Below are 26733 nucleotides of genomic sequence, written 5' to 3'. Positions count from 1 at the left end.
AGCCATTTTTTAATTGCTTACAATTAAAATGTACTGTGCCCAATGCCGGGGATACACAGAGGAAAACAAGATATAGTTCCTACTGTCAAGGAGCTCCCAAGTTATTGGGGGCAACAACACATGAGTTTCATTTGCAAGTTAGATAGAAAGGGTCCCACTGTCCTAAAGGGCAGCAGCAAAGCAGATGGCAAATCAAATCCTTTACTGTTATTTCTGCTGATAATCATACCCATTTCTGATACTGAATCATTTGACAGTGCCAAAAACTTTTACTGATAAGAACTGGGTCTTCAGTAGCCATGGGTATTAAGGAAGAAGGGACTGCAGCCCCCTGAGAGATAGTTGCCCAACCTCATTTCCACTAGGGTTGCTTCCTTGGATGATGGCTGCTAGATCTGAACTAGAAGGAGGACTGAGGTGCCTTCCTGATTGGTTAGTGCAACAGCAATGCTATTACAGGGGCTGTGGGGGTGTAAGACCAATAACACCAGCACATAGGAGAGCTGTTGCAGAGGTTCTTTGATCTGCTTTTCTAAAGGAAAGGAATTCAAAAGGGGTCAACAAGTTTACTTTAATCAAACATATATATCATTTACTTAGTTCAGGGGAAAAAGTAAGCACCCTGAACTTCAAAGAAAATACAAACAAATTACAAGCAGAAATAATAGCATAAAGACTGACAGGGCTTCTAACTGTCTGACCAATAACACATACATCATAGATCAACAGATAGATCCAACTATCTGACCATTGTATATATACATAGTTACCAGAAAGAAGCACCAGTATCTTGGTTTTCAAAGCTGGGGGGGCTTCTTAATGCCTACCCAGAGTCTCATTTGGCTACATCACACGGAACATTCTTCCAATGATTGAGCCCCAAAGCAAAATGCTAACCTCGGAGTATATATATACTTCTTCAGGGTCAGAGGGCATCACAACCTTCATCACCCAGGCTCATGTGAGTCAAACTCATGTGACTTAATCAGGTCACATGGGCCTGTTAATGGATGGGAAAGATCTTCCCATTAAGCAAAAAATACATTTAATAATACAGTTATGCTGTTATTGTTGCTTATTTACTCAGAAAAATCATAGTATAATTTTTCTCTACTAGTCTCAGAAAACCACTCATTTGAACCAAAGAGAAAAGCTAATAAAGTCTAACAGAATAAATATTCATTTTTTAGTTTAAAGGATAAAGGGCTAAATTGATCTTAAGGTAAGGAGGGATGAAATGTTGAGTTGAGAAAAGATATGTAAATTTCAGATAATTAGTCTTTGGGGGAAAGCCTCAAGTTATTTATTTGTTCTTTCACTTTGTTTTAATCGGTAAACAGGAAAATAGAGTTTAATTAAAATTTTTGTGTATTTCATCCAGTATTATCTTTTTTCATGCAGTGATATGATTCAGCCTTTGAAAATGTTAGCATGATATATAGCATTTGTACTATGAAGGATGGCATAAAAACAAAACAAATTTTTTACAGCTGGTCTTTAGTTAAATATGGATTGGTCTAAATAAATAATTTAGGAAATCTTTGGTCTATTTAGAAAAAAAAAACCAACCTTGTTCAGCCTGTAAAATTCTGTTTTTAGTGCCATTTCAGTTATACATCAGGTGGCAGTGATTATCCACTCAGTATTTTTGCTCACTCATTTATTTCCTTTTTACTTCATTTTGACCTAATTACTTTTTCTTTTGGGGATAGACTAAAAGCCCCCAAAATGCATGTGGATATGAAACTCTTCCAAGTACTCACCAAATTATATATTTAACTTTGCTTCTCTCTCCTAAAAAATGTATTTATGCTCACTTCACCCCCTGTCCTTACTTATTTGTATATTCAGTAAGAAGATTACACCTTTGTTTCTAGGTTTATTTATGCAGCTTCTCTTAGTACATCAAGAAAAGAAAATTTCCAGGAAGAAGTTAATAGTCTTAGGAAATAAAAAGTAAATTTTTTCTTTTGACAGTGATTCCTAATTAAGGTAGGAGACATTAGTTACATAATCCATTAAGTTGAACAGAAATTTCAGTTCCTGTTAATGATAATAATGACATTTCAGAAATTTAGGCCCTTATTAATGTTTTTGTTTTCCACACCTAGGCGTACCCTAAGTATGTACCTTTATCCATATTGTTAGTATTGGAACTGCCCTGGGTACAATAAATTTAAAAGCTATAACATTCATATGAGACCTTGACAGAAGATAGAGGCCACACCTTTCGAGTCAGGAAGACTTGGGCTTAAGTCCTGTTTTTGACTATGAGCCAGTGTTACTATGAAAAAGATACTTCTCTTAGTATTTGAAGCAGCTCTTGAAGATGAGTTGCCTATCTGCAATGGTGGAAGGCATTTCTACACTAAGAGTTTCCTAGAGTGATGGAATCACAGGTGTGGTCTTCTCCCTCCACTATGCGCCCCCCCCCCCCCAGTACTCCCAAAATAATGCTTCCCATCTAGTCATGTTTTAGTAAGGATCTTAAACATTAGGCAGCTAGCAGATTTAACCAGTTGTGCTAGCTAAATGTCCATCAAGGATTTTCTGAGCTGGTAAGAGTTTTTTATTTGAAAGAGGTTGTTTCCTAAGTTGAATTCTGTCCAAACCAACTTAAGGGGCTTTAAATTGTCAGGTAGTGTTTCTCTTTTTGAAAGTATTGGCATTCTCTTCATTTCTGATTAAATCATATTCCTTTACTTGCAATGTTTTGGGGGTCCTGTTTATACTCACTTTCATCAAATCCTTGTATATAAATTTACTATCTTTTGTTTTTAAAACTCTCAAAATGGCAACCTTGAGAATTTTGTGACTGTTCAGAAACAGCATGTATTTATTTGTATGAACACATTTATTACTCAGAAACACACCAGAAAATGGAGATCAGAAACTGCTATGACCTAGAGGAAATTTTCTTAAAGTTGATTTCTTTAATTACCTCTGAACTCAGTCATCATTCAGTTCTCAGTATTCTTTAGATACAAGCAAAATTCTTTTTCTCCTTTTGAACATTGATTATTGGGAAATGAAGTCTTCTTTTAGTAACAGTATTTCTGTTAATCTAGGCAGTGTGGCATGGTTTCAAGAGCTTTGGGATTGGAGTTGAAGTCAGCTTTGAGCCCCAGCTCTGCTACTTTTGCCAGCTGTATAACCTCAGGCAAGTCATTTAGTCTCTCTGGACTCTCAATTTACTCACAGGTAAAATGGAGCTATAGCTTCAATACACATATTCCCCATCTCATTATTGTAAAGATCAAATAAGATAACAAATGAGAGAGCATTTTGAATATACTGTAAACCACAATAATAAATATGAACCATTATTATTATAATTTCTAATAATGAGCTACTTGTTTTGGAGACAGGTGCTAAAGTTTTGTTGATTGGCAGTCCTGACCATAAAGAAACAAATTAGCTGCCTAGTAGCAGAATTAAATTCTTAACTATTGTACCAAATACATTTACTTTTTAGCAGTGGACAGCTTTGGCATAATAACTCACTCAGACATTTCCATCTTTAAATGAGTGTTTTGAGATTGTCAGTGAGTTCAAACTTAGTTTATAGTAAACCTTAGTTTTACTTTGACTAAGTGTCTCTCTTAGCCTATTAATATTCATTTCAACTTAAAATTAACCTACCATCAAATTACTCTCACATACTAAAAGCAATGTAATTTTGAAAGTTAAATCAAAACAAAGCAATCTTGTGTGCAGAAAGATAAAAATCGTAGACTGTGGTTACAGAGTGCCTCTACAGGAATTGCATACATAAAGTGATTTCCTCCCATCTAGTTAGGGAGAGGCAAAAGGGAAATGCCCAGGCCTTATCACAATCCCATTATGTCAAACTAGAACTTGAGAGCTCATGTAAACAGTTTAGAGAAAGAAAATCCAGTTGCAGCTGGTGTAGGTTTGCATTGTTCTAAATTTGAAAGGTGCTCACTACCCTCTTAGAATAGTTACTCTATCTGGTGGAAGACAAGAGTGAGTCCTATGACTGTGAACTGGAGTCATTTAAAAGAAACCCCTGTTTGTAGAATCTAAATGAGAATGTTCTTCACTTAGGTGCAATAAAGAAGCAAATATTTGTTATCTTTGTATAGCATTCTAGGTTTCATCTTTGGGTTACCCAATAAGGAAATGGCCAGATTGCATCCTTGAACAATGAAACCTGTAGATTGCATTTATACATATGAAGACATATGCTCACCAATACATAATTATTTTACAAAGTGGAAACCAGGGGAAAAGGTACCTTGAAAGACCCAAATTTGCCTCTGGAAACCCTAAGATAGTTTTTGCATGTTCCCTCACATTTCTAACAGGTTGTTGAATACTTCCGGAGTTTCTCAGATTGAAATAAATGATGATCACTGGAACAAAATGAAAAGAGCTCTTTTTTGCAGAATTTTTCCATTGGGGTGGGAGAGAATGAAGGTGGCTTTATGTTTCTTTTCTGTTCATATTGTGCACCAATCTTGACCAAACAGTGTTTATACAGGTGGAGTCACTTGAGAGCAATTAGAGGTTCACTAGTTCATTAGTTCTGGCACAGATTGTCTGTAGCTTTATTTAGCTTCTTGGGGCAAATTACACCAAATCACTGGTTTCTTAAATAAATTATAGCTACCAGAATTCACCCTTGGGGGAATCTGAAACTTTTTTTTTTTGAGTCAACAGTTTTGACAATGATAGAATTATACTCAGAATGTACCCTAAGTTACTTTTGCTTCTTTTCTCTTCTATCCACTTTTAATCTGTGGTGAACCCCATTACATTATACCAGGGTTGTTCATGCTAGGGCTTGGAACTGACTCCCTAAAGAATTTATTGGAGCAATATTAAGAGGGTTGGAAAGCCTGGAGTGCAATGAAGTTACCCCCATGTAAATTAAGAGAAATTTCTGTCTTCCAGCAGCTAAACTTTTCCCCTCTATTATACCTCTGAGCCTTGACTATCATCTGAATTGACATGAGAGACAGAACACGATGGCAGCACATGCCCCCTGAAAAAAAATTGTGGGGTCTAGTAGGTTTTCTATATTGATACTTTCTTTCAACTTTGTCTTGCGGGTAAATGCAGTATGCTCTATAATAACCACTTATATTGAGGGAGAAACTTATTAACCAAAAAGTAGAAATGACTGCTGGGAAGAAGGTGTCAGTGCCTTCACTTTGATATATTATAGTAAATCTTCAAAGTGTAACTTTAATATGTTTAAAATGGAGGAGGGGATCATTCTGTATCAAAAAGGTACAATACTAAATGGTTTGTCTCCATTTGTTCCAGGGGTTTTTGGATAATAACTATCAAGCAGCAGGTGACCAGCAACAAATGGTTATTTTACGCTTGTTACGTTACATCTTCCGCCTTGTTTGGAGAATGCAGTGACGATTCTTTGAGAAGCAAGGAGTGCACAGAAATTTTCACTTGCTACAAGTCATCAAGTAAAAGTACCACTTGCATCTTCAAATCATTACTATGCAAGCAACAGATTTTTTTCCCTAAAGGACAGAGAGGCTGTAAGACTCCACATTTTAAGACACGTATACATGAACTTGAAAGTGGATTTTGTGCATCATATTATGAAATTTTATAAAAGGGAGTTCATTGTGAATGTAGATGATGGATTTTTAAAAAATATATCAATCACCATTCTTTGAAGCAGGATTTTATGCAAGAGTGGTGTTTACATTGGTGTGTTTTTCAGCTTCTTTACTAAGAAGGAACAAGTTTTCAAAAAGGAAATGGAAACTTTTTGACAAACTCATGAGTGATTTTTTGTACTAAATTTTTAAGAAACTATTATTTAGGCTTGAAAGAGGAGGATGTATATATCCTGGAGTGGAAACTGAGCCAGCTTATTTGTAAGCTGTCTTAGTTTATTTGGGGGAGGGGGGATTATTGTACAGTTTTCTTCTTTCTTTTAGCAGGGAGAAGGATGTCTCCCCTGTTGATCTATCCTCCTTATTCTGTACTATCTTTATACCAAAATCAGCATAATAAAAATGGAGCTGGTTAAAAAGGGGTAGGTTGTTAACCTACACCAACATGCTTCTCCCTTTGTAAATACCTAGTCCCCTCTTTAAATTTATTTGCATCAGTGGCAGACTGACTGTCAAAGGGTCAAACTTTAGGCTGCTTTTGAGCGTTCTTGTGTTCTGTGGGGAGCTTCAAAGTTTTGTAGCCAATTTAGATTCTTACAGATACAGATAGGTCCCAAGTAAATTAACATGATTTAAAAATTAAATACAATGGAATTAAAATAATTTTATTCATATTGGTCCTGACAGTAGTTCTGGATATTTTGGTTTTTTTAAAGATCAGCCTAGGCAGTATTTGTTTTAACTTATTTTAATGGATGTTTGCTTCAAGAAGACTGGGGTGGCTGAAGCAATAAAAGAAACAGAATAAGTTAGTTTCTACGACTTTTGGCTACTCTTTATAGATTGTTGATGCAGGGATGAAATGCTGTAGTTGTAGAATGCCAGGTGAACTTAATAGAAAGAGCCAAGAGTTTTCAGTCTCCCCTCACTGAGACCTGATTGATTGCATGACCAAAGTTTGAGCCCTGATTGCCCGATGATGTGACTAAATAGGAAATGCCTTGGCAACTGAAGTGGGATTGGAAGAAGCTCCTTCAGTTGACAGTTCTAAAGGCTCAGTGAGATTTTCTTTAGAATCCCACTAAGCTGTGATGCCTGAGAGTCCCCAAAGCAAAATTCCTTCGGAAGTACAGGTTTAATTCTGGTTTCACCAGTACCACAGAAAAATTCAATTGGGTATAATTATGAAATGTTCCAATACATTTACTATCTCCAGCCATCTCTAAGCCTCTGAATGCCATTTTCTTTCTCACCTTTTAGTTTGATTTCTAAATGTACTTTGTGCACTGGTCATCAGTGCCTCATCCATGGCAGGTGCAATTCTTCCTTTAGATATGACCCTGTTCCTGATTACTCCATCACATCTCAAAATTGCCACAGTCGGGACTAGGAAAACAGTGTATCTGAAGAGGTTTCTGTTTATTTTTAATTGATTTCAAAGAAAATAAGTCCATGGAGTTTGCATTGTGTATCCACAAATGGGAGAGGGAAGTCAGATGGTTCGGGGGATTGTTTCATGAACCCCACTACTTTTTCATGGTGAAAAGTCAGCTCAGTCTTCTGAGCAACTTTTTGTTTCAAAGTTCCTTTTGGATTGTCAAATAAGATTCAGCAGTGCCAACAGCTATTGTATTCGCTTTTGCCCCTTAGAGGATCCAGTGTTCCTGTAATTCTGCTTAACAATTGAAGAAAAAAATATGTTAAATATGTGGTTTCTTAATTACATACACTTCTTTTTTGGTCTACCCACCTTTCCCATATATTCAGAGGAATTTTTTCTTTCTCTTACACTGAAGGATATTTCTTTCCCTCTTAGTGATTTGGAATTAGGTTTATAGGAATTGTGTTGGATCTCAGCTGTGGTTTCTTGAATTAGTCTTGAAACATTTAGTAAGGTCACATTGTCCATTGGTTATGAGAATGAACAGAAACTGTAACGGAAAGTATTAGAATTTGTGTACCTTGCTGATCACACCAAAGATGTATGGTTTCACCTGAATCCCCTACTTACGCTAATTTCTACAACTGGAGCACTTTACTTCTGTTTCTTTTAACTATACATCTCCCCTGGGAGTTGGAAGCAATGAAACTTATAAAAGGACATTTCTGTAAGGCTCTGCTGGCCCAGTGCCCCGGTGGGGATTCATGTCCTTTCTTGTACATTTACCTCAAGCATGGTCATGCAACAGGTTTGCCACCATTGCTTCAGGCTGATGAAATAAATAAGCCTAATGGTGAACTAGAGAAATTCTATGAATTAGGAAGCAGTAAAGAACAGGATGTTGGCACCATGAGTTTGAGAGAGAAATACATTTCTCTGTACTGTATCTCTTACAGATCATGATGCCTCTTGCAGGAGTATACCTTGGGTATACATTTTTTTTTAAAGACAGAACTAGTTCCACTTTTTGAAAATTTAATGCGGGTTTTGTGCCTTGACAACCTCTACCCACGTTGGGTTTGTAGTAAGTCTCCATGGCATAACACTGAAATGCAATAAGCAAATACAATACTTAATTTCATGAGCAATTTTTTAGATAATATATCCTTTATATCCTGCCAAAATTTTATGAAGAATTTTCTTTGGTTGTGGAGAAACCAGTTTAAATTTCTTCTGATATAAAAATTTGTATAAAAGTTTTTCCTCATTCCCTCCCTTTACCTCCTCTTCTATTTTATTGTAAATATTTGAATATTTATTAGATTAGGACATCTTTACTTTATCTTATCAACTGAGCCAAATGTCTGTGTGCAATTGTGTGTGGTTCTTTTGCCTTTTCTGTAAGATTTTGTAAATAAGTAAAAATCACTGTTTTCTAAACCTTTTTTTAGAATTGACATTTGTAAATATGTAGATTCTTTTCTGTGTAATGTGTTCTACTGTTTCATAATGCTGTAACTTGTAGAAATATTGTATATTTATTTTCTGCTTATTTAATTTCTTAAGTTCTGTAAAGTTATGCATTCCCTTTCCCTCCCCCAGATTATCTGCTTTAACACAGGAGTGATTGATCAGTTTAACGCACTGTCTCTTTCAGTGCTGTCCGTATGGTTTTTCTACTGTGGTCCTCCAGATTTCATTCTTGTTCATTTTACTTTTATTAAACTTTTACACTTGGCCAATTGTGATTTTTAACACTGAGGGAGCTGATAATAGCCAAATGCTGGACCCTATTCAAAGCATTAACCAAATTGTTCCAGTTGTAAACCATAGCAGATTATATTTCCCCTAAATCCCATCTTTAGATATAAAATATATTTAGCGTTTGGGAAAAGTTTACTGCTGTTGACTAGTCAGGGTTGAGAAAAACAGAAAGATGATCATCAGATGATGAAGGTTGCCGAAGTCTGGGATCCATGGGATAAGTGGACAGGAGATAAGCTACCTTATTTGGTTCCCCTGGTATTTTTTCTCCTTCATTTGACAGGAAGGAAGCAAGACTAGAACCCTGTTTTTGACTCTTTGCCTTGTACCCCCCTTCCCCAGCCACTTAGGTGGCTGTGAATAGAGCACAGGCCCTGGAGTCTGGAGGGCCTGAGTTCAAATCCGGCCTCAGACACTTGACACACTAGCCATGTGACCTTGGGCAAGTCACTTAATCTCAATTGCCCTCCCTCCCCCCCTCCAACAAAAACAATCTTGCTTGTGTGCTTTACTTTGCAGTTGGAACATGGTTCATTCTGCCTGCCCCTCAATGGAATCATAATCCATAGCATTCCTATATCCCTGTTTGGCCTTGGTTTAATTTGTATTTCCCTCAAAAGAGATTATTTTGAGTCCAAATGAAAAATCTTTAATTGGCTATTAGGATGTTCTAAGTTGTGAATGTTTCTAGAAAATGCATTTACTGATAGTCTCTGCATGTAACAAGTGAAAAGCTCTGCCTTTGCAGCTTAGCTAGGTGCCTACATGTGTGTCTATTACTCGGCACTCATACCCACGATGTATGGGAGCTTTGGTGCAGGCACACAGGTAAATCAGCCGTGTAACTTGATATTTACACATACACACATTTCCTTACACATGAAGCACCCTCAAGTTCTCGTGTAAATAACTTGACTACTTAAGTATTTTTTCGGATTTCAAAGGATCTGAACATTTTGTACCCTGGTTTTAAGACCACTAATACTGTATACAAACTCATCAGGTACCTATATGTACATAGCACTGATCTGTAACTTAGACTGATTAATCACTTACTTTGTTTCATAGAACCCAGCATATGTAGCATTTTTATTGCAATTTCCCTGGCTTACTTGTGTTTTGCACTGATAAATTTTTGACAGGGTAATTGTCACCTTACTTGTGCAATACTGCTGTAAATAATTGCAGATTTTTTAAGGAAAAACTCAATCTTTTATGTTCTTTAATAATGAATTTTATATAAATAAAACCTTCAACTAGTTTTCCTGTGTGGTATGGATTGACTGACTTAATTTAATCAGATGGGGGGGGGGGGGAGTGGATAGGGTGGCTAAATTGCATATTGGAATTGTGTTTGGTTGTATATAAAGCCAGGTCCCAATTAGTGAAAATAATAAGCACTGTGAAGTGGTCACATGTATTCAAATCTGTACTATTTGAAATAATTATTGTAATAATTGGTGCCAACCCAATGGAAATATACATTGTGAATTTGAAGGATGCCACTAATTCACCAGATTTATTATTCACACTAATTGGAACCTTGGCTGTGTGTGCTTTACACTTTAACTCTCACATTAGATATAATTGTTTATGGTTTAAAGAGTACTTTGTTTATAAAAACCCCATATGGTAAGGTAGTAAATTTTTTAAAATCCACATATTTCCTCGTCTGCAGATGAGGAAACAACCACAGAGAGACCATGTAACAATCAAAGCCAGGAACTGACTTCCCGGATGTCCTGACCATTCCCCCCATGCCATGCTGCCTTTGAGGAGGGTGGAAGTATAGAACAAGCAAACTTTTATCTTCATTCCAATCAGTAAACCAAATGCTCTGAAATATCATACACTACAAATGTACCAGGCTACACTTTTAGGAAAGATGATACAATGTTGCTAATGATACTGTATTGAGAAATAGTCCAACATGGCCTTAATAGCTTGGTGTTCCTACCAATCTACATCTTTACCTTGGTAGTTTAAGCCCTCTCCTACAAGAGGTCTTGAAGTTCCTATTTTGTTCTAGTGCAAAATTACACTGTGGCATAACTTTAGAAAGAAGTAGTTCCCTTACTTGTCTCCTCCCCTTCTGCTATGCATAATGAGACTTTGTAAGTATAATCACTACTTGTCTTAAATAAAGTCTTGTGACTGCCACTCTATACCATTTTGTTTCATTGTTGTTAAAAACAGTGGCATTCAGGATATGAATTAAACCCAAGATGTTTGGGAGAAATTGCAGCCTGGCCTTGGAGGAAGAAATATAGAATATAGAAATCTCAAATGAGTAATTGGAGGATCTTTGCCACATGTACTTTAGGAATACTACTAATTGCTGAAAAAAAGCAGAAAAAACTGCCTAGACTTATTAATGTAGTTAATCTTTTGTTATGTGTTTGCTTTGCTAAATCTGAATTGCATTTGTAATAAGTTTGTAAAGAAAAATTTTGTAACTTTTTTGGCCTGATATCAAATCACCTCGTTGACCACCAGATGCCTTGTTTTGGCCAAAGTTGTTCTTGAAGACCATCGAAGGTATGGAAAGGCATCTGTCTCAGTGATGGAGGAAATATTCAAATTGAAGAAGTAATGTTTCATTACGAATAATTGAGACAAACGGTATAAGGGTGCTATATTCTTCAAACCTATCCCTTCCACAATGCAATTTTCCCCATTGTGGTTTCAATATATTGCAGGTAGGCATAAGAAATGAAATAGGAATTTTTTGGAAGTCTTGCAGAAGCCGCAAAAGACATGCAGAAGCCAGCAGATAACACAGGAAAAGTTTAGAAGCTCAGAAATTTCTTTTTCACATTGTTTTTACCTAACATTCACCTACATGTAGCCTGTGACCAAATATTTAACCCAGATTGTATAATAAGGTACTGCAAATGCCTCATAAAAGGAAAAGTCAGGCTTCTCTGGTAGGAAGGGAGGGCCAAGAAATTTTACATGGATTTTCCAGATTGGAGGGCTACCATACCCCTAACCCTTGTGAAGTGGAAGAGATAATTGTATTGCAATATAGGCACATTAAGGAGAAGCAAGGCATCAAAACATTTACCAGATACTTATGTACGGGGCACAAATTCGTCCCTTCAGGGTGCTTGCTTCCTATTGAAGAGAGGAAAAGGAGATAAAGCATGAGCTACCAAGAAATAAGCAGATACATATTGAAGGTTATTTCAGGATGGAGCAATTGCTAGCAGTTGGGACTTAGAGGAAATGGCATGTGAGTGGTGATTTGAAGGAAGCTAGGGATTCTGAGATGCACTAGTCATGGAGCACCAAGGTGCAAACAGCTACAGGCCATTTTAATGGGAGGACAAACTTTATAAAATATCACTTGCTACTTCTCTAAGAAGTTCTTAGTACTTTTTGGGTGTTAATACATACCCTAACCCTTTAGAATGGGAAAATCTCCTGTGACTTTGAGCAAATCATTTCATCTCTCTTTGCCTAAAAGTTGGACTGGATATCCTTCAAATTCCTTTCCAACTCTATTTCTATGCTCCTATGAGATTAGGCTATTTTTATCCAAGATCATGGACTAATAAATCACTAAATAGGAATAAAGTCAGCTGTCATTCCTAGGCCAGTTATGTTTAAACACATTAGTTTGCAGATTAGAGCAAAAAGGATTGGGGGAGGGGTATAGAGAGGGAAACAAGCACAGGGTCTTTAACATTAACATGAGCAGTCTGTTTTATGTCTTTCTTTGACAATTAAGTCATACAAGAAGGACTACAATTCACCATTTTATCACCTATTTAAGACAAGACTCCAGTCTGCTACATGCTGCCACAGGCATCTGTATCATCAATTCAATTTAGTTTGGGGACTCTTTGAAGTTACTGACATTTAAAACATTTAATGTATTTAGCCTATAACATGATTTAAGTCATTCCTGAGGATTTATAAGTAAAAGGTTTTTCTTGACAGGCAGAAAAGTAACTGATGATATTAAATACTGTTTGTAAATTTACAAAACGTAGTGACAATAAGAAAAAAAATCCCAGTTCACATAAAATTCTCATCTGATAGAAGTCATATGAGTCTCACCCTTCCTATATCAATCAACCACAGAATTAGTAATGAATCTGTTTTAGTGTGGTGTTTCCAAAGTGCTGTGTTGCCTACGGGAAGCCATCGGCACACTAAAGTTTTACTATGATGTGGTCATAAACCACATTAATTGAGGAAGCTAACGTTTTCTTGTTTTCTTGCCTGTCCAGGAGAATCCCAGGTCACAATTTTCACAGCTCCAGAAAAATCAGCTGCAATTAGATGGCCTGAGTTCCTTGCCCAAACAGCACAAGTTATTAGTATTCAACAAAGAACAGCCCAGCATCATGTGTAAATAAGGGTTGATTTCTTCAGGGAGTCTTCAATTAAAACAATAAAATGCAGGCCTTTAAGCAGACTTAATATACAATAAGGTCCTGATTAGTGCAAGTAACAAATTCTGTAAAATGGTCCCATGTATTTAAATTTTATTAATATTTTAGATTTAGAGCTGGAAGGGACCTCAGAACCATCTAGTTCAACTCCATTTATTTTTAATAATATTTTAAGTTTGTAATTATGTAAAATATTTCAAATTATTTTAAATTATAATTATGTAAAATATAATCATTGGTTCCAGCCCAATGGAAATAATGCAGTCTGAATTTTAATAATAGGACTACATCATGGGATTCCTTGTTCGTACTAACTGGTATCTAGCTGTATTCAAGAAAGACCAGAAACTTGAATGGCCACTTCTTAAGCAGAGTGAGGATTCCTTTTTCAGTATTGCATTAGACTGATAGTTGAGGAATCCCTTTCAACTTTGTGATTGTATGTCTGTAACTTAAGAAAAACAGAAATGGATAAATACTACCTCAGTTGAGGACTATTACATGTGGTGGTAGTACAGTCTTGCCTTAAGCCCTCATACTCCCAAATTAGCCCTGCCTTTTATTACAAGTGAGTTTTTAAAAAGCTTTTTGTTCTCCTCAAGATTAATCCATACGGGTATTTTATTGAGCACCAATAAAATACACCCTAGATAAAAATTATGCCACCTGATCAGCACATAGAGAAACACAATTTATCACAGTATCAAAGAACTCAATTCTGGAGTCAGAGAATCTGGGTTCATATCCTGCCTCAACACTTATCTGTGTGACCTTGGGCCAGTCACATCCTCTCTAGACTTCAGTTTTGTCATATGTAAAATGGATTTGAACCAGCTGACTCCTGAGCTCCCTTCAAACTCTAAATGTATGATCCTAAAATAATACAATTTAATAAGGGGCTTGCATCCCCTAGAAGGAGGGAGGAGAGTGGGGGTTTCTCTGAAAAACACTATAAAGGAAAAATGATAGGTCACCTGTTAAATTCCCTTTTTTCTTTGGGGCAAGTTGTATTAATAGCTCATCTTTCCTCTCAGTGACTATTTCCTATAAGGTATATCTATGATAACATGTTAGACTGTAAATAAAATTTATTTCTTTAGTTTATTTCCTGAAAGAATTCATCAAATGTGCTAAGTTGAAATAAAAACAACACAATTGGAAAAATGATGAAAAGTTCTTCCTTGACGCCTGGCCTGGTACCAGGGAGTTGCAAGTGACAGTACTGAGAGAGGAAAATGAAATCAAGATTGTAATAAAGGCTCTGCTGTATTTCCTTAAAACAGAGAAGCTATTTCAAAATAAGTATATCGTACGTTTTAGCCACAGGCTAGACAAGATCAAACTTAGTCACTTCTGAATTCACTTTTGAATCATAGTTTAAAGTTCATCTTTCTCTATTTCAGAGTTGTTAATGATTTTCTTAGATGAAAATAAGGTACAAAGAGTACAAAATAATTGGACAGGATTCTTACCTTCTATATGTTAGAAATGTTTAGGATTAAGTAGGGATTCTGACAAGCTTGATTGTGGAATGTTATAACTGCCTTTCTCCATTTGTTATAAGGTTATAATTCAATTAAAAATTTATTAAATGCCTACTATATGCCTAATCAACAAGCATTTAAGTATCTAGCATGTGTCAGTCAAGGCAGGCTGGCATACTGGATAGAAAGCTCACTTTGGAGTCAGGAAGGCCTGGATTCAAATCTCACCTCAGACATACTGGATGTGTGACCCTGGGCAAGTCACTTTAAACTATCAGTGCCCCTAGGCAACTCTAGTTGCAGAGAAGATGTGATTGTTATTTTTTTCTTTTTTTTTTTTTTGATGTTATAAATCATAGGACTTCAGCATGGAGTCTAACATAGACTAAGTGATTCTAATACCCAGGAACCTATAAAGCAGTGTGCTTTTCCACTGTCCTGCCTCATCTGACTCTGTGTTAAACATGTACACAATCCCAGCTTCTGACTGGATGAGGCTAGCCATCAGCCATTCCTGGGATTCCTGATTACTAACTCAAGTCCTTACCTAATGTCAGGTTAGAATTCACAAACTCCCTGACTTGAGTCTGGTATCAATAAGTGACCTGCGGCATTTCCCTACCACATCTGGGTCTGATTAGGAATGTCCCCTCCCATACATTGCATCTATTATTTTTTCCTTAAAGCTGGCATCTATTACCTGTTCTATACAAAGCCCATCTTTAAGGTACAGACCCCACTTAATGATGTATTCCCCACCAAGACCTTTGCCATGGTCTCTATCTCTCTTCATCTAATCTCTGTCTGATTGCTATAGTGTGTATGTGTGTGTGTGTGTGTGCGTGCGCGTGTGTGTATGCGTATGGGCTTTGTTTTTTGTCTACTTGTTCTGCTGCACAGTAATAAAGTTCACACTTTTACTAACTTCCCAAATACTAATTTCTTGTAAATCCTCAAACCCAGGGGTCTTTGCTTTAACCCCAGCATGAGATTAAATCAAATAGAAGGTGGCTAGAATGGGTAAAAGGTGTTCTTCATAAAAAGCACAGATGAAAAATCATTGGTTCAAGTTACTAAAAAAAAATATTAGTACTATTAGGGGTGGAGGATAAGAAAACAAACAAAATGTTTACATTCTCTCTGAGGGAAACAACATCTATATCTATTTACAAAATATATAAAAAGTAAATCTAAGGCTGTGAAGAGGAGTGCAAGGGGAGGAAAGACTACCAACTAAAAGCAGGAAGAAGATGGCTGCTGAACTGAGCAGGCAAGGCTGAGGAAAGAGAAAATTTCAGGCAGAGGAGTTAGTCTATTCAAAAATCAATAGTTTTTCTATATAATAATAATAATAATAATAGCGAAATACAAGAAGGAAAAGTAGAAAAAGAAATCTCATTCCAGAAAACTACAAAATGCATAAAATATCTAGGGATTGATCTACGAAAACACATAAAAGACTCTTATAAATTCAATTACAAAGTACTCTATAAGTAGATTTTTAAAAAACAACTTAAATAGCTGGAGGAATCTTCAGTGCTTATGGTTAGACTGTGCCAACATAATAAAAATTTCATTACTTCCAAAGTTAATTGACACTTTTAATTTTATACCAACCAAATTACCTTAGAACTTGAATAAAATAATACAATTCATTTAGAAAAGCAAAAGAATATCAAGGGAAATGATGCAAAAGAGGCAGAGGTTAAGGGGAAATAGAACTTCTAGATCCCAAACTATATTATAAATCAGTAGCCATCAAAACCATCTGGTATTAGTTTAAAAACAAACAGAAAGGTAGCTCAAAAATAGATAACTCAATGTACAGACAAGATAAGAGAGAATCAGAAACAGTGGAACTCAATACTGTAATGTTTTATAAAATGGAAAACAAATTACTGGGGGCAGGGAGGGAGAAGAGCTCCTATTTGATAAAAACTGTTGGGAAAACTAGAAAGCTGACTTGCAGAAATTAGACTTAGGGGGCAGCTAAGTGGTGAAATGAGTAAGACCACCAGCCCCAGAATCGGGAAACCTGGGATGAGTTCCAGCCTCAGATACTTAACACCCACACAAAAAAACTGGCCCTGTAACCTTGAGCAAGTTACTTAACTCCAATTGCTTTAAAAAAAAAAAAAGAAAGAAATTAGATTTAGGCTAACACCTTATACCATATTCCTCAATATATTCTTTTTTTTTAATCCCTTGAATACTTTAATAAAAAGTAGTAAATTTAACAATTGCAAAGAAAGGATACTCAACAAAGATACAACTTTGATTCAAAGTAGCTACAAATCTCCTTGTCTCCATATAGAAATTTATCCGGTTGGCCATGTATTCCCCAATATATTCTAAATGAATATATAACTTCAATATTAAGGATTATACTATTTAAAAAAATTAGAAGAGAAACAGATCATATACCTCTCTCGCAGCTATGGGTAAGAGATGTATTCTTAACCAAACAAGAAATCGAGGCTATTACAGAAGACAAAATAGATAATTTTGATTATCTGAGACTGAAAAACTTCTGCACAGACAAAATTAACATACCTAGGATAAGAAGGAAAGTGGTCAAAAGAGGGAAAACAATCTTTGTATCAAATTTTTCTGATAAGGGTTTAGTTTCCAAGACATATTTTACATGTATATATGTGTGTATGTATGTATATATTTATATACACATATATACATACACACTATATATACATATATTCTCTAATTAGATAAGTGGTTAAAAGATAGGAACAAAAAGTTCTTAGAGAAAGAATTGCAAAGTACTCATCATAACATTACTGTTCCAAATCATTAATAAGAGAAATACAAATCAAAGCAAACCTTGAGGTTTTATCTCATACCCTGCAAATTGGCAAATGTCAAAAAAAATGGCAATAGTCAATGTTGGAGGGGTTATAGAATGATAAAGACACCAGTGCATTATTGGTGGAGCTGTGAGATCATAAACAACTTTAGAAAGCAATTTGGAATCATGTATATAAAATAACTATGATATTCATACCCTTTGAATCACCATTACTGGATTTATACGCTAAGGAAGCCATTGATAAGAAAGTCCCCATATATACCAAAAAACGTATAGCAACACTTTTTTTTTTTATAGCAAAGCAAAGTACGTGCCCATTTATTAGGGAATGGTGAAATAAATTGTGGCACATGAATGGAACATGGAATATTACCATGCTGTAAGAAATGGTTTATGTGATGAATACAGAGAAGGATGGAAAGATCTACATGAACTGATGCAAAGTGAAGTAAGAAGAGCCAAGAAAACAAGGCAGGCAAGGATTACAACAATGCAAATGGAAAGGTGTAATGCGAATGTAAATTTTAAAGATCTTCCCTGCCCCTAGGCTAAAGTGCACCAGAAGCCTGGGGAGGGAGGCTTGTTTTTCAGTAGATACTTTTTGATTGGCCAGTGGGTCAATAAGGTTGTTACATTCTCTGAGCCAGGAGAAGGCTATATAAGCCCTGATGTGTAGCTTTGTTTTGGGACTCACTTTGAGAAGTGTTCTGTGATTTGATCTGAATTCTGGGAAGCCGTTGTTGAGAGTCCCCCGGCTTTGAAAAACCCAGAATGTGGAAACCCAGATGTTGACTGGGTATGGATGTAATGGTTGGACAGTTTGGAAATCTGTCTACTTGATGTTTCTGTCTTGATAATTATGCCTGTATACTTTGACGTTCAGGGTGCTGACCTTTTCTCCTGAACAAGGTAAACGATATATGTCTGACTGATTAAAGTAAGCTTGGTAACCCATTTTGAGTTGCTTTCCTTTAACAAAGCAGATCCAAGAACCTGTGTGAGCAGGCACCCTGGGGACACTGGGGTGCTTGCTGCTACAAAAGGCCTTTCCTTTACACACAAAAATCAAAAGTGAATGTTTATAAAACTTAAACATGACAAGATATGAGAAGACACCTCCAGCCTACCCATTTGTGGATGTGAAAGGTTCACCAGAGTTACACATTACACAAGTTTTCAGATTTTTTTCAATATGTGAATCACTTATGTTGACTTTTTTTTCCTCTTAAGAAAACCCTTTATATGGGATGACTTTCTGGAAGGGAAAAGGGTAAGAACATTGGCAATACTATGATTATGTATGAAACAGATGACATCAATAAAAACTTTTTTTAAAAAAAGGAATTTATTAAGTACCTAGTCTGTATGCCAAGTTAGAAACCAAGGCAAACATTTACATATGAAAGACAAATAGGTGTATGAGGTAGTCATAGGGTTCAGAGAGAAAAAGGAACAGGTTTTTTGCAGACCAGAGAGTGAACAGATGCTGTGCCAGGCATTAGAGATACAAAGAAAGAATGAAACTCTGCCCTTGAGGAGCTTACAATATGGCCAGAGGAGACATGTTGATCAGTAAGTGTGCCTATGTGTCAGACACTGTGCTAAGCCCTGGGAAAACAAAGAAAGGTCAATACTAGGTGGTATAGTGAATAGAGCACCAGGCCTGGAGTCAGAAAGACCTTCGTTCAAATCTGATCTCAAGCATGACCCTGGTCAAGTCACTTAACACTTTTTGCCTCAGTTTTCTCATCTATAAAATGAGCTAGAGAAGGAAATGGGAAACTACATTCCAGTATCTCTGCCAAGAAAACCCCAAATGGGGTCACAAAGAGTCAGACATCACTGAAACAACTGAACAACAAAGCAGCACTCTCTAGGAATGCAGTGGAATGGAAGAGACACATGCAAACAACTCTATATAAGCAAGGTACATCCAGAATAAAGTGACTAAATAATGGATAAGTAAATCAGATAAATAAATGACAACTGGGTAAAAGAAAGACAATAGTGTTACGGGGAGATCAGGAAAGGCTTCTCATAGAAGGTGGGATCTTTGCTTGTATTTTGAGGAAGCAAGGAAACAGAGATGAGAAGGGAGAGTATTCCACAGATAGGGAACATCCAGGGAAATGCCTTGAGTCTGAAAATGGAACGTTTTGTGAGAGGAGCAGCAAGGAGGTCATTGTCATTGGATCACAGAGTAGCTAGAGAAGAGGAAGGTACGAGAAGATTGGAAAAGCAGGCGGGGGCCAGCATGTAAAGGGCTTTGAATGCCAAACGGGATTTTGTATTTGATCCTAGAGGCAATAGAAAACTGGTGGGGTGGGGTGGAGGATATGACATGATCAGATCTGTGCTTTAAGAAGATTAATTTGACAGGTGAGTGAAGATGGCCTCAGTATGGAAAGACGTGAGGCAGGGAGACAAATCAACAGAGTATTGTGATAGTCCAGACGATAAGGACTTGCGCCAGAGAGATGGTAGTGTCAGGGGAGAGGAGGAAGTATACGAGAGATGTTACAAAGTTAAAATCGTTAGGACTTGGCAACAGATTAGATGTGGCGGGGTGAAAGAGTGTGAGTAGTCAAGAATAGGTTGGGAGCCTGGTGACTAGGAGGAGGGTGGTGTCCTTGATGATAATTAGGGAAATCTGGAAGTGGGGAGAGTTTTGGGAGGGGGAGGGAATCAGTTCAATTTGGGGCCCGCTGAGTTTAAGACATCTATCTGACATCCAGTTGGAGATGCCTAATAGGCAGTTAGAAATGTGAATGTGGAAGTCAGGAGAAAGGTTAGGGCCATAAAGTAGATCCGAGAATCATTAGTGCAGAGCACATGTATCATTATATACAACATAGATACATGGTTATTTTGAGGGCAAGGCTTTAGTTGCTGGGAGGATCTGGAAAGGCTTCATTCTTTTAGAAAATAGTATTTGAGCTCAGCTTTGAATGAAAGTAGGGATTTCTGAGAGGCAGCCATGAAGAGGGAGTACATTCTGGGCATAGACGAAAGCCAGTGAAAAGGCTGGAGATGGGAAGTAGACTGCTGTGTGTGAGGAACAGTAAGAAGTTCAATTTGGCTGGATCATAGTGTGTATAAAGAGGAATAATGTGCAATAAAACTGGAAAAGGAAGGTGGGGCCAGGGTATAAATGACTTTAAATGCCAAACAGAAATTTATATTTGATCCTAATGGTAACAGGGTTACAGCAGCAGAGTAGGGGAGTGACATAGCACTTTAGGAAAAACCAGTTGAGTAGCTATGTGAATGATGGAAAGAAAAGGGAGGAAATTTGAGGTGGGGAGATCAATGAGGAGGCTATTTAGGTAAGAGATGATGAGATTCTGAACTAGGTGTGGGGGGAAGGAAGGGGATGAATGGAAGAAATGTTGTGGAGATGAAAATAAGATTTGTCAACTGACTGGATATGCAGGGTGAATGAGAATGAAGAGTTGAATGATGCTGGGTGAATAGAAGGATTTTAGTGCTCTCAAGAGGAATAGGTAAGTGAGGAAGAGGGAGTCTGTGTGGAGGGTGGGGGGAGATTTAATGAGTGCTGTTTTGGAAATGTTGAATTTGAGATGCCTGTGTTTAGGCATCTAATTAAATTCAAAATGACCATTAGGTAGTTAGTGATGTTGGACTGGAGGTCTGGAGAGAGACTAGGGCTGCATATGTGTCTGGGAGTCATTAGCATAGAGATGATCATTAAAGCCACTTGAGCTAATAATATAACCAGGGAAAAGAAAATGAAGAAAGAAGAGAAGTGGGCCCAGGGCAGAGCCTTAGGGTACGCTCACCAGGACGTGATATGGATGATAATCTGCTCTAGGAAAAGGATAACCAAAGAAGAATGGTATCAGGAAAACCCAGAAAGAAAGGAGTATTTAAATGTAGTATTTAGACAGTGGTTAACATCATCAGAATAGCTTCAGAGCTGTTAAGAAGAATGAGGACTGAGAAAAACAGTGAGTATCTAAGAGGAAGAGATGATCCGAAGTATCAGAAGCCTCAATAAGGTCAAGAAGAATAAGGATTGACAAAATTCCACTGGATTTATGGATTAAAAGATCACCTTGGAGATAATAATTTCAGGTGACCAGTCACCTACTCTGATGTGAAAAGAACATCTACTTTTACCTTGTCCATCCTGATTATGTTTCTATTAACTATGGAACTCCAGTTACTTCAGTCTGGACTCAACAATGAGTCCAAAATCAGGGCATTAGGTCCTCAATGTTCTCTACGAATCTCAAGCAGAGGGCATTGTGGAACAATGGAATGTATGCTAGAAACAAGCTCAGCATTCCAGTGACGATAGACAATCTCTTTCTGGCTGGAAAGTCTACTCTTGAAATACCTCCATCTTCCTCCAAGTTGATTCCTTACTATCTCAGAAGGGGAAGGAAGTGAGCCATTAGGTTAAGACTAATGGTATGTAACCCAATGGTTACTCACCCTCCTTTCTTCCATCCAATCCACATCCAGCATAAGGGTGGACAATCTACTCTATAGGCCTCACCAGTCAGAGTAGAGGGCATTGGTTAATACCACCACCCTCGATGCTTTGGTCTCTGCTGGTCAAACCCTCATAATCTGCCTAGCTAACCAGCCATCTTTCTCATTCACCATGTCCAAGGCCCCACTAACCTCCCCCAGGACAGCCAATTTATAGCCTGGGGAACCTATTGGGATCACACAAGTGACCTGAATAATGTCCCAGAAGTAGAAGAATCCTAGGCAAAGGAAGTGATGATAAAAAGGTTCCAGCTGAAATGGTAGGCCATGGAACTGGGAGGAGGAGTAGGTGTGTGGATACTGCCCAATATAGACAGTTCCCTTGTGGGTCAGTGGGAAAGTAACTAACTAGACCTAAAAGACAGGATATAGGCTGATGGGAAGGAGAAGCCTAGACTGGTCTGTATCCTTCTTTGTTTCTTTCCACAGGCATCACTGGACACTGGATGGGAAATGAATGGGATATTCTGACACCATTCTCACTATTTCTATTGACCTAGTTGACTTTATCTTCAACCCTAGCCAACCTATATGGTGGAGGCAACCAGACCTAGGCAGTAGCATGAATATGTTTCCTGCTTTTCGAGGGGGCTCCTGTTTTAGTATTTCCCTTCCTGTATACTGTTGTGGAGTCAGTAACGCTGAACTCTTTCCTATGCCTGACTCAAGCAGTAGCAATGGAAACTAATTTCGGCAGCTGGTGGTTCTGTCCCCTGACTCTAAGAACACCCTGATAGGTAGATACAAAATGCTTGACAAACCCCGGACTCTGCAGATATAATCCTGATCATAATCTATTGTGTGCTATAATGCATCTAACATGCTCTCACTAATTCCTTCACTGGCCTCCTTATATGTGCCCCAGACAGGAGAGCTTCTCATTTGGATAATGGAGTTCTGGGAAGGAGCAGGAAGTGTATGGATTGTTGACTGGTGAAAATCAGTCTGACTAGTATGGCCCTATCCTATCCCCCAGGATTCATGAATGCTAAGGCTAATAATTCCACATATTGGGCATTATTAGCCCCATTCAACCTCTTGCTAAATTTGTAGGATTAGGGTTTAGTTCCCTAAATTCCTGCTCCTCAGTCCTCTCTCCTTTCTAAGAAATTTAGAAACTATCCTCACTTTACTGGCTCCATAGATAATAGGACAGTATTCCATTGGTATGTCCCTTTGTTTAAAACTATATAAGTTTGAACCCTGAGGGACTCTGGGCCTTCTACCAGAGCATAGAACCTCTCTATCCCCACCCCCACTGAGTGCTGCTCACTGTGGGCATGGAAGGCATACAGGAAAACTGTCCCCACTATCTAAAAAAGCACCCAAAAAACATCTCTTTACTTGATCATCCCATCTCCACTAATTATCAGCCCAATATATCTTCTGCCCTTTGTGGCTAAACTCCATTAGGTTCCTCTGTTTCCTTTCCTTTCACTCTCTTAACTCAACAATCTGGCTTCCAACCATTCTACCAAAACTTCTCTCTTCAGCATTGCCAGCCATCTCTTAGTTGCCAAAGACACTGGCTTTTTCTCAGTCCTCATCCTTCTTGACCTCTCATCAGCCTTTGACACTATAAATCACCCTCTTCTCCTTTATACTCTGTTGTCTCTAGGTTTTGGGGACACCACTTTCTCCTGGTTCTCCATCTACCTGTCTGACTACTCCTCAGTCACCTTCCCTGGATCTTATTCCAGATCATGCCCATTAACTGGGAGGGAGCCACAGGACTCTGTCCCCACTTCTTTATTTCTCCCTCTATATTATAATGCCAGGTGATCTCTTCAGCTCTTGTAGATTCTGTTACCAGTTCTATACTGATTCTTTGAAAATCTACATATTCAGCCCTGTCCTCTCTGCTGACCTCCACACTTACATCTCCAACTGCCTTTCAGAATCTCAAACTGGATGTCTAATAGACATCTTAAACTCAACATGTTTAAAACTGAACTCATTGTCCTTCCCCCTAAACCCTGCTCTGCCACCACCATCCACTCTTCCATTTACTGTAGAGGCCAATGCCTGTGGCTTATAACCTAGCAGTCATCCTGGACTCCTCATTATCTCTTACTTGCCCCCTTCCACACCCACAGCATTGCCAAGGCCTGTCAAATATCACATTTGTAACATCTCTTGAATACGCTCCCTTCCCTCCTTTGGTATTGTCACTATTCTAATATCATCACCTCACATGTGGATTACTGCAATAGCCTTTGGATGGGTTTGCCTGCCTCAAGACTCTCCCCACTCAAACCATGCTCCATTCAGTCAGTAAAATGATTTTCCTAAAGTTTAAATCTAACCATATCACCCTTTTTTTCAATAAACTCCAGTGGCCCCTTATCACACCCAGAATAAAATACAAAAGCCCTTCTTTGGCATTCAAAGTCCTTCATGATGTCACCCCTCACACAGCTTTCCAGTCTTCTTACATCACACTGGTCCCCACCCCAACATATTCTTCCATGGGGTATATCACTGGCCTTCTTTCTATTGTCTCAGAAAGCTGTTCCATTGAAATGGCAAGCACAGAAGTAGTTCACACCTTGTTTCAGTCTGTTAAGAAAGAGAATGTATGAACTCCACAACTTGTGAACTCCTGGGGAGGAACTAATGACTATGTAAGGAAAGCCCCAGGGCTAGAGATTGCAGGAGCTGAAAAGAGGACTCTTATGTTGGCAGAGTCAAATGGAATACTTGTGGTATCCTGGCCCTCTGTTTGCTCTGTTTGTGTTGATGTTTGTTTGTGATACTTTGTACAGAAGCCCCGGGACCTTACTGGAAGCCCTGAAAGAGGATTTTCTGGTTGTATGTTTACAGAAGTCCTGGAGGAGGGTTTTGGAGGTCCTGGGACTTTACTGATGATTTTTGCTGACCTCTTGGACCCTGTTTGATTTCTACGTTGATGTTTTGTGTTGTTCTCAGACCTTGTTGGTGTTTCTGAGTTGATTTCACAGGCGGATAGTGAATTGATGATGGTGTTGGCAATGTGCACGAATATTATTATGGCTCTGTTAAGCTTTGTCTTCCCAGAAACAGGAACTGTGAAGGACTTGAGATGGACTGGACACTGTGAGCTTCAATATGGAATGGGAACTGGGCAAGGAACTGGGAGCTGCCTGCCTTTGAATCCAGGTGACAGTTGGAGCTGAGACCATGGAAGAGAAACCGTGAAAGCTGAGAGCTAGCCTTGAGTCAAGCTGAAAGAAGACTTTACTTGGATACTATGTACTGACTGAGAAGATTATGATTTACTGTGACCTAGGGGTGGATGACCTGTGTATTTTCCATTATTGATGACTGAGTAGTGACTGATGATTAAATAGTGACTGATGACTGAATAGTGACTGATTTGTAACTTAGTGTGCCCCATGATTGGAGAACTTTGACCATTGTATTTTCCTTAAGGATTATTGAATGATTGAGTTACTAAATGACTGTACTTCGTTGAAAACTATTGTGACCACTTTGGTGAAAACTCTGCGGCCATTTTAGTGATAAGTCATTGTGAATGCTGTATTTTGATTTTCTGTGATAAGTTGTAATATTGTGAATGCTGTACCTTGGTTGTCTGTGAATGTTTTGCTCTGATTTGTTATTGAATAGAGTGTTCACTATACTATATGATCAGAACTTTGAAAGCTGTTCACAGAAGCAGTCCTCTGGAAAGCTGCTTATTCATGGCTTTATATCCATCTCTCAGCCCTCAGCATTTTCTTTGGCTGTCCCTCATCCCGACAATGTTCTCCCTTCTCATCTCTGCTTCCCTGGCTTCCTTCAAGTCTCAGCCAAAATCCCACCTTCTAGAGGAGGCCTTTCCCAATCCCTCTAAATTCTGGTGCTCTTCCTCTGTTGATTATCCCTACGTGTCTTGTATATAGCCTGTTTGTGTGTGATAGTTTGCATGCTGTCTTCTCCATTAGACTGCGTGTTTGAGGACAGAGACTTGGAACAGAACCTGGTACATAGTAGGTGCTTAATAAATACCTGACTGACTGGCAGCTGTTCCCCCCTACTTGTGAGTAGCAAAGTATGTTAAAAGCTTTCTCTGTAGACTGTCACTCTTCATCTGGTTTCTTCTGAACCATTCAGGCACTGTGCTAAGTGTCAGGGGTACAAAAGAAAAAAAGGGGAAAAAAGGTCCCTGATCTTAAATAGCTTAACTTCTCTGGGTCTATTCTGTCATCCACAAAATGGGGGTTAGGTGGGGTGGGGAAAATACTAGATGAGCTTTCTATTGCTAAATCTATGCTCTGGGGCAGTGGCTCAGTGAATAGAGCACCAGCCTTGGAGTCAAGAGGACCCAAGTTCAAATCTGGCCTCAGACACTTGTCACACTTATTAGCCGTGTGACTTTGGGCAAGTCACTTAACCCCAATTGCCCTCCAAAAAGCAAAAACAAAAAAACAAACAAAAAAAAAACCCCAAACCAAAAATCTAAATCTATGCTCTGACTTGTAAGAGGTTATACAGCCAATGGATGTCAGGGAAGTCTCCTTGATTCCAGGCTGGTTCTTTATCCACTGGACTCTCTGCTATCTCTTTCCTTACATGCTATCCACAGAATTGTCACCACCAATGTGTAGAAGGTATAGGGATGATGAAGCAGCTAATTACATATGTAGTTTGATGTACTGTAATATAATGCCAAGGAAAGGCAACTTCCCAAGGTCCAGAATACCAGCATAGGTGCTCTCCATTTTATTCAGTGACAAACCAAGAACAGAGAAGATCAAAACATGACATC

At 38.1% G+C, this 26733-nt stretch overlaps 1 protein-coding gene across 1 annotated transcript in view; it reads left to right on the top strand.

Annotated features, from left to right (window-relative positions):
• BCL2L11 (BCL2 like 11) overlaps positions 1-5638 on the top strand; it is a 48057-nt gene extending 42419 nt beyond the window's left edge. Inside the window, 3 exon segments of the mRNA XM_069075566.1 lie at positions 3069-3160; positions 5293-5423; positions 5426-5638. Coding sequence (XP_068931667.1) covers positions 3069-3160; positions 5293-5423; positions 5426-5454 — 252 coding nt within the window. The 3' untranslated portion in view covers positions 5455-5638.
• The last annotated feature ends 21095 nt before the right edge of the window (positions 5639-26733 follow it).

The sequence above is a fragment of the Petaurus breviceps genome, unplaced genomic scaffold (assembly GCF_028583685.1).
Source record: "Petaurus breviceps papuanus isolate PSGF00001 unplaced genomic scaffold, PetGlider_PUasm1.0 90919, whole genome shotgun sequence".
NCBI classification, from domain to species: Eukaryota; Metazoa; Chordata; class Mammalia; order Diprotodontia; family Petauridae; genus Petaurus; species Petaurus breviceps.
The sequence above is the reverse complement of the archived record's forward strand: the minus strand, read 5'-3'. Positions and strand labels throughout refer to the sequence as shown.